The following is a 9,211-nucleotide window of genomic DNA, read 5'->3' on the forward strand; positions in this document are numbered from 1 at the left end:
ACATACGTCGTATCGGCGGATCGTGCGCGCTGCACCAAATCGTTAACGCGATACTCCCTTTAACGCTCTTTGTAAGTAATCGATAGCGTAATAAACGCGTAAAGCGTCTCGTCATCTAACCAAGCTAATTAGAATAATCAAAGCTCAAGATACAATTTCGCGATGGTTGAATCGAATTTCAAAGTCTAGTATACTACAAATGTAGACATCCATTAAAATACTGAAAAAAAAAAACAAACTAAATTTTAATAAATATTCGTTTGAATAGAGTTCTAAGTAAATATTTACTAAATAGAAAATGGTTTGAATAGAACTAAATAAATATTTACTTACAGTAAATGAATATAAATATAAATTTATTTACTGTAAGTGTATATTTTTAGTTAGTTCTATTCAAATGAATATTTACTCAATAAAAAAATAATAGTTAAATCAAATTAATGGTTTTTGCATCAAATAAATATGTATTTATACATTTAGTAAATGAATATTTACTATAAATAAATGTTTACTTAATTCTATTCAAAGAAGTATGTATTGAGATTTAGTAAATTTTTTTCAATGAAGAAATTGATGAATTTTTCAGTAAATAGAAGAAATACGTGAGATGATTCTTTAGACAATAATTCCTTCTGTCAGCACTGCGTATTGATTTATTATTATTCAATATCAGAAAAAAAAATTCAATAAAGTTATTTCGAGTGCTTTGCTTTCAAAGCTTAACTTTCCTTTATAGACTAGTTATTCTACGGAAAAGATATTATTGATCCCATGCAGCGAGAAGATCCATTGTCAAGTTACCGAGGAATAAGACGTTTCCATGACAAACGCTTACCTGATTCGCTTTGTTGATTTGCTTCTTGAGCCCGGCGAACGCCATGATGCTGTCGTGTCGTTGCCTAGATCACACGTAAATCGTCGCGACCTGTAACAAAACGGAAACGAGACTGTCAGACAGGTTGCACGTGTGAATTCAACGAGAAAGAGAAACTCATATAGAATAGGAGGATCGAAAAAGAGAGAAGAAGAGCGAATGTTGGAAAAATAGGACAAAAGTTTTGAATTTATGGTCGTGGCTGGCTCCTCGCCAAGGCGAATGGGATGATTTTGAATGCTATCGATCGATCGTATGTCGTGTTTTCCAGCATCATGACTCGTCGCTGATGCAACTCGATTGCCTCGTGTGTGGTTCAGCCATACAGGTGTCGGGCGGAGGCAACGCCGATGGCCGCGAGTAAATATCTCGTGGATCTCGTGGTGATCTCACACGCGTGAAATCTTAAGTCGTAACGTGCTGCCGACCCGACCTCTTAACAGGCTCTAATAAGAGTAAATAATGTGTGCTCTTATTAACGACGGACGGCCCACATCGATAGATCTTCCACGCGCAACTTCCAAGGCTTTTCGTACACGAAAAGAATGATTTTGCGGAAGTATTTAAAAATTTAGCTGCAGATCTGAAAATAATTTTTTTAAACTGTCAAAATAATTCAAACGCTTAAACATGATGAGCAAAAAATTTTGACATTCTAGCGTCAAAATTTGAGCGTCCTACATAATTATTTTGACGGTTCAATAAAATTATTTTCAAATCTGTAGGTAGTTAAATTTTTAGATACTCTTCGACCGAAACACTGTTCTTTCTGTGTATGACGGGGAATAAAATAACGTCATCAAATTCATGCACATAACTAAAAAATCTATAACTTCCTAATGACAAACGATATCTGTAACTGTTCAATAAAAAACGATTTTTTCTCGAACTGATTATTTTTATGATTTTGAATGCCAATTACAAATTTATTTTTCAAATTGCGCCATCATGTCATAATTTTGAGAAATTTTGAAATTAAATTTATAAAAAGAGTTATGTTCACGTATTACGTCATAAATACGATATCTGATGTGCTGGAGAAGTTTTATTGCAATCAAAATTAACCTTTAATTAGTCGTGTGAAGTCGCCGTGACCTCAAATCATTTTATTTCACGGCGTAAGTATTTTCGCGCGACTAACTAAAGGTTAAGTATGTTATTAGAACTTTCAGTCCTCAAAAGGATTTTTTAAAATCAACTGTGATTAATAATATTCGTAGTTAAATATGGAATCTTATATTGTGGAAAAGTTGTAAATCAGATTGTTGACAATTTACCAAATAGCTTTCAGTTATATATATTTAAAGAGTTTTTTTTTAGAGTTTTTTAAATCACTAAATGTGATTCCAATATCAAAATTGATGAATTTAAAACGGCAGATTCAATACAGTGAATGGTAAAACTTGAAAAATAACCGAATTGTTGCAAAAATTTAGAGATCTCCCATGATTTTTAATTTGTCAAATCGGATTCATATTCGATGATCTAAAAAAAAATCTTAAGTTTAAATAAACACAATTAGAAGTTATTTAGTAAATCGCTAATGATCTAATTTATATAACTTTTTCGCAATTTCCCATATTTAACCATAAATATCTTATTTGATTATAATAGCCGACACTAAAAATTTCTTTTGAAAGCTAAAAGTCCTAACACTATATTTAATTTTGATTGCAATAAAATTTCTCTAATATGTCACATATCGTAGTTACAAAATATGTAACAAAATATGTAAAAATAATCCTTTTTGCAATTTTAAATGCAAATTTCTTAAAATTGTAACGTGATTAAGCAATTTGGAAAACAGATTCGTATTCAGCGTTCAAGAAACTACAGGAAATGACTAGTCTTGTTTTTTTTTTTATCAAACAGTATAATTTATTTAAATCCATTGACTGTAAGTTATAGAATTCTTTTATCATTTTATATAACCGATCAATGAACGTATATCTATAGTGCGAATCTTGTTAGAGCAAGTACTTATTAATGCGTACATCGATTTCTCAGAAAAATACACGTACAGAAATGCAATATAGAGGAAGTGTTTCGCATTTGAAAAATTTATAAATAATAAATCTGGTATGATTTAACAATAGCGAGTTATTGCGTCCTCTTAATAAAAGCAATATTGCAAGTCGATAAATTCATGTATATAGAGATGTCTAGTACAATACAGAAATTTTATTCGCAAAATCTAACGAATAAATCTATTAAAGGAAATTTACTTGATTAATAGTACGTGACACATTGATGGTTCTTTTGGGCGAATTCTGCATATCAAAATAGGCATTTAATATGGAAAAGTTGTAGCAACGAGATGTCTATAAATTCAACGGCAGGTTTCAATAAAAGCAAATTGTCCATCAATAAACTCCTCGCGTAACATTTCTCATACTGAGCTAAAAATTCAGTCCAATAAAATCCTATATAAATGTGAAATGTTTAAATGCTAAATCTGTAGTAGTTAAACACGAATGATGTGTATCGCGAATAATCGACAAATTCCCAACAACATGATTCTTTTATAAAAAGTCTGAATAAATCCCGTAGAGTGTGAATTTCGCAAGGAAGTATACCTATCGAGCTAAAGAAGCTCTACAAGCAGGCGCAAAGAGTCTATAATTGACCTGAGTTGGCGATTCCGAGCAAAGGTCGTCGGTACCTTATACGATTAATTAACCTCACGAAACTAGCCGAAGGCAAAGACTAAGTCGAAACTTTTTACATACACATTGCACTCGTAGTAAAAAATCACCCACGGCCGATAACTCTTTCTGAGTAATTCTTGTCAATAGCAGAATCGAAGTTTCCATTAACGTGCCGCCGACGGATTCCCTGAAGTGAATAAACGCTCTATTAATGAGAAGAGCCGCCGTTTGTACGGCGAACTTTTAGAATGGCACGCATTGACCGCAATATACCGTTGAAACTCTCTTAATAAGTGTATTAATAAATGCAATCTTTTTATTAATAAACAAGCGCAGGGAGATTAAATTCATAATAATCGATGAGGGTTTTATTAAAGACATGAAGGTTCGATTGATCAGAACGGCATTGCAACCGAAAGATTCTCGAGATAGAATGAAGAGAAGGATACAACATTTGGTAAGTGGGCGACTGGACGGGAAGATGGAGGATTATACTGACACAGTCCGATAACAACGGTTAATGTCCCGATTTTCTTACGACACAATAATTTGATTATCAATGTGCTGACTGTACCATTAGATATTAATGCCGTATTTGCACTCTTAAGTTAAATTCTTGCGTCTTAGTAGTAGAATTATACAATAGTAATAAATAAACGAATGGTAATAAAACACATAATATTGAAAGAGTAGATGGCAGTGCGGTATTGAATAGTAAAATGTAGAGTCATAAAAGATAACAGCAGAATAATGAAATTTATCAGAATAATGAAATTTAAACAGAAATTTTATGTAAGGAAAGAAACGTAAGTGATAAGATTAGCTAAAACTGCAATAAAAACAACAGGGAACTATAAAATGTAGCCAGAATAAGTAGAAATGTAACATAAAGGACTATAGCGTAGATCGTAAGTTGGTGCGCGATATCGAAAAGGATAAGAGTATATTATACATGGCAGGTAGCGCCGATGACAGCACAGAATATAGAGAGCTATAACATAGCTTTACAATATAGGTAACTACAGTACAGTGTTATGCCTGGTAAAAATGGAATATAGTGAGGAACCGACCGATTACAGGTAGGTATAGATGGATGAAGACAATCACGTTAGCAGACTTCAACTTGAGACTACAACCCCGTTGCGAATTGTACTCGTCACTGAGCTCGCTATACCCAGCAGAAATCTCGTCTCGTGTCAACCATAGTCCGCGAATGGGACGACACGTCGCTCCAGAAGACCCGTGGTACGTCACACTGCACGCGATACCGAATTGCCAATGCGACGGTTCTCGTGCCAAGAACGGAAGGAACGACTACGATAACAAAATACAACGCGGTGGCGGTGGACAAATAGTTGACGATGCAAAATGCAAGTCACAGACGGGGACGTGTCTCACCTCTGAGCGCTCAGCCCTCCGGCGCGAACCGGACACCCCCAAATGCCGCACACCCGAACGCACGCCGATATGGACAGTGGCGACGTGGGCGACGTCGATGGGTCACGTCGACGTTGAAAGAGACGCGAGTAGATGCGTGGCCTCTACGTGCGTGAGGAACAGGAGGGAATCCGCGTGGGCCCACGAGCACCGCGAGTGAGCACCCCACTGACTACTCTCGTACGTGATCGGTCTCTCGCACACTGCGAAGTCTCCTGCTAGGGGGTAGTTTTCTGCTGGCCGATCGATACGCGGCTCAGTTTCGCGGTCTCTCTCGCTCGCGCGCCCGCTCCTCTCTGCCGTTCCCTCCTCTTCCACCCTCCTCATCTCTCCCCGTCTCGTTTCGATACCATTCCCTACCCTTTCTCTCGCGATAACCACCTCTTCCGTCAGGGACGGATCCAGGGAGTAACTCCACGAGGAGAATTAATTTTTCGCGCAGTTACTGTAAAACGTTCTCCAGAAAGCTCGAAGTATTATCTCGCAACATGCGACAGGTAAAATATATCAAGAGTAAGGATAATCATGACTAGCTTCTTTTTGGTTGGAGAACATAATTTTTTACGTCCCCCCCCCCCCACATTGCGGTTTCTCCCATAAGTACTTTCCAAGATCCACCTCTGTCTGCCCTTTCCCTAACGTCCTCTCTTCTCCTTCCACGTGCGCCGTAACCCTCGACTTTATTCGCGCGCCTTTGCTCCCTTTACGTTTATATCGGGTGTTTGTAACAGCGAGGAGTTATTGTGGTATGTCGCTTACTTCTGGAATTCACGCACGCGCACAATAGGGATGAATAAAGTGAACAATGTTTGTCATTTCCTAGGACGAAACAATATAAATCCCTATCCTTACCAAGAAAATTTTATTTGACACAATAGATTCTCTAACATAAATAGAATAATACGAGGTCATGAGCATAAAAGAGTATAAATAAAATTTCTCTAAATTATATTTCATATTTTATCAAATATGAATGAGAAAGCAGACGCGATAGTTTAATTTCTTTGCCATTAACAAACGGCTATTATTACTAGCAAATAAAAAAGTTTTTCTTTACATAATGCAAACTAAAAGAAAAAGTGGAATAATAAATTTATAAATCAATATTTATGAATGGAACAAATTATGCATTTAAGATTTAATTAAATTTTAATACTTCTATCATGTTTTAATATATTCAAAAAAATTGAAGGATATTTTTTTTTGTATTTTTTACTTAACTTTAAACTAGAAAGAGTTGTGAATTATGATTCTATCAATTATATGTTAAAATTTTTTGACGTAAAATCTTCTAATTTAATCGAAGAGCAAAATTTTACTGCTGTTATATTCATGTGAAGGTATAGGATTTATTAATTAAAGTTTGCGTTAACATTTAAATTTTCGCCTGCTACATCTTTTCATTCATGCATGACTAAAATCTTTCATGAGACATCTGTCAGACTCGTCTGTCCAATATCTCAAAAATGTATATTCTACAAATAGCGTAATTAACTTTCTTGATATTTCTCAAATATTTTTCCGGGTCATCAATCGCTTCGTATATTATCTTTCTCCGAGGGAGAACTTTCTCTATGATCGGATATAAAAATGCCAAGAACAAATGAGCCTCTCGAGAATAATAATATAAACGAGATTGGAAATAAAAGAGAGCAAACCAGCATAAGGCGAATCGATTTTGCAATTCATTAATATCGTCCTGTTAAAAGGATCTTTCTGCTTTCCTCTAACTGTGTGCGTAATACGGTTGTGATCTCAATAGCGTATCAATTATGAATGTAATCAGTCTCTCTCGAAATCGTTGTTTGCAATACGACTTGCCGCGATCTCTGATCGAGCTGACAAGCTCTCTTTCCTTCCGCTTCTCGTACTCTTTTTTCTTTTGCGCTAGTTATTCACTTCAGTCTTTTTATATTGACGAGTAGACACTCATTTAAGAGTGTCATTTAAGAATACACGCGCGGGATATATATATCTACTCACGAAGTAATCTTTTTTAATTTAAGACGCGAATTCGAGAACCCCTTTGCGAAACCGTCGCCTCCACTATCGCATTTAATTTCCCAGAAGACACTTAATTACCGTTAGAAAGGGATGAACCGTTGGATCAAAACATTCTTTTTAATCACGTTTTCCGCAAAATACCCAAGAGCTAAGCCCATAGTAGTTTCTTGGAAATCAATTGTCAACAATGCGATATAAAAAAAGAGATTTGGTTCTTCTTATATTTTAACTTTTGCGAAGATCATAATTAATTCTGGCTTTAAGATACAATCATATAAGTATACTGCTGTTTATTTATCACGATTAATTATAATCGCTGAATACGATATGCGATTGTATACTCTATAAATAAATCGTGATATTGTAAGTAATTTGTGCGTTATAAAAAGTTTCTTTATTTTTATAATCATCATGATACAATAATTAATAATATTCAATATAAATATATAATATATTAAAAATTGTGAAGAACTAATAAAAGTACGTAGTGATATGTGGTGCGCAAATTTATATTCACAATAAAATATATTCGAAATTACATTACTCAATAAATCGAATTCTGGCTTGATGAGATAATATTTTTCGCAATAATTCTTCACAGTATTTTATATATAATATATTCATTAGTATCAATTAATCTTGAATTATTTTTCAATTGAATTCATGACACGTACTCCAGTTTCAACCATAGAACTTGTGTTCCAACACCAACAAATAAATCATAAAAGAATAACGTAATTTAAAAAAATGTAGAATTATTACATAATATTTGTACAAAAAATCGTTAATCTTGCATATTACTTTAACCCAATTCAGATTCAAATAAAAAATGCAGCGCAGAAAATATTTTCTATTTGGCAAAAGATTATTGATGTAGCACAATGCAATTTGCAGAAACGATTTTTGGACGCATACACATGTATATCGTTAACCCAAACGGATCTAAAAGCCGCTTTTCTACCTACGTTAAAGGTCTTATACTTGTATGCTATAATAGTTCCATATTTTTTAATCACATCATTCTCGATATCATGTTATTTCCATAAACGATCAAAATTGTTGATCCAAATATACAACGCTATTCATTAATAAATAATTATTCAATCTCCGTATCCTTCTATTAAGACACGCAATTAGTCTTACGAGGAATCAATAATTCCTAATGTGTAGGTGCTTTAGATACATTGTATATATAGATGCGTTGTGCCTTTTTTTTTATTAATTATGCAATAAAATAACATAAAAAATAACGAGCGTAATTTAATATTTCAGTAAAATATTAAATATAATTCATTAGTTGTATTGCACGAAAAATAAATATTATTGCAAATAATTTTAAGCAATTTTATAACATACGATGTCATTGCATTATTTTCACGTATAATTGATACATCATATTGGAAATTCTTTTATGCTTTAACTTTTCATAGAAATACGTGACATCTTCTTGTTTCAATTTCATAGCAGATAATCCTTTTTCCATGCTTGCAAAGAAATACGTATCCCTTACTCTCAACTATTTTGCAACGTTCATCAAACCGGTAAACAATAGTGCTCAGCTAGTCCCGTAATAGATCAGTGAAATGGAATTTTCTGCAAAAAGGCGCTGATTCTGAATCTGAGACGAGGAACTTTCTGTAAATACGCGCGAAACTTGACAGGGTCGTTGCTAAGAAACCTTTATCTCAAAGAGCACGTACGACTGGTCACGATATCGATATTATTCCGCAAAAATCCTTTTCCTCCTGTGTTGTGATAGTATCGAAGTTCACTGTAACCGTCGCGAATCACCCCCACAAAATATTTCTAAAAATACACATCGCAGCAGGAGACGATCGCCATACGACTCGCATCCTTTGTCGCGCCATACGTCTTATCATCGCATACTTTCTCGTTTAATCAACCCAACGTGTGTAGCTGTGTTGTTCGAGATATACGAAAGTTGATAACTGCAACATCCGACATTTTGTAGAATTTGTAACAGATTCTCATTGTCACATCTTTTATATGATTCCCTAAAAGAACAAACTTTATATGCGTCTGTTAATACACTTTAATACGCTCAATATTTCAGAGGCTCACTCATACTTTATTTGTTTCATAATAAATCCAACTTATTTATTTGATGCATGAGTTATGGCTTTTTATGTAACAAAATTCTTTATATTATGAAAAAGTTATGTATCTGTCTTTTTCATTCCCTCTCTCTCTCTCTCTCTCTCTCTCTCTCTCTCTCTCTCTCTCTCTC

At 34.3% G+C, this 9,211-nt stretch overlaps 1 protein-coding gene across 9 annotated transcripts in view; it reads right to left on the bottom strand.

The window, feature by feature from the left end:
* LOC108746917 (endophilin-A) overlaps positions 1 to 9,211 on the bottom strand; it is a 32,468-nt gene that overhangs the window by 17,025 nt on the left and 6,232 nt on the right. For 7 of the 9 annotated variants that reach the window (XM_018484022.1, XM_018484019.1, XM_018484023.1 and 4 more), the window contains exon 2: positions 836 to 925. In XM_018484022.1, coding sequence (XP_018339524.1) covers positions 836 to 880 — 45 coding nt within the window. In that variant the 5' untranslated portion in view covers positions 881 to 925. Of the gene's footprint in view, positions 1 to 835; positions 926 to 4,920; positions 5,181 to 9,211 lie in introns of those variants that run through there. The other 2 variants (XM_018484017.1, XM_018484025.1) reach the window with 2 other exon arrangements.

The sequence above is a fragment of the Trachymyrmex septentrionalis genome, unplaced genomic scaffold (genome assembly GCF_001594115.1).
Source record: "Trachymyrmex septentrionalis isolate Tsep2-gDNA-1 unplaced genomic scaffold, Tsep1.0 scaffold19, whole genome shotgun sequence".
Taxonomy (NCBI): Eukaryota; Metazoa; Arthropoda; class Insecta; order Hymenoptera; family Formicidae; genus Trachymyrmex; species Trachymyrmex septentrionalis.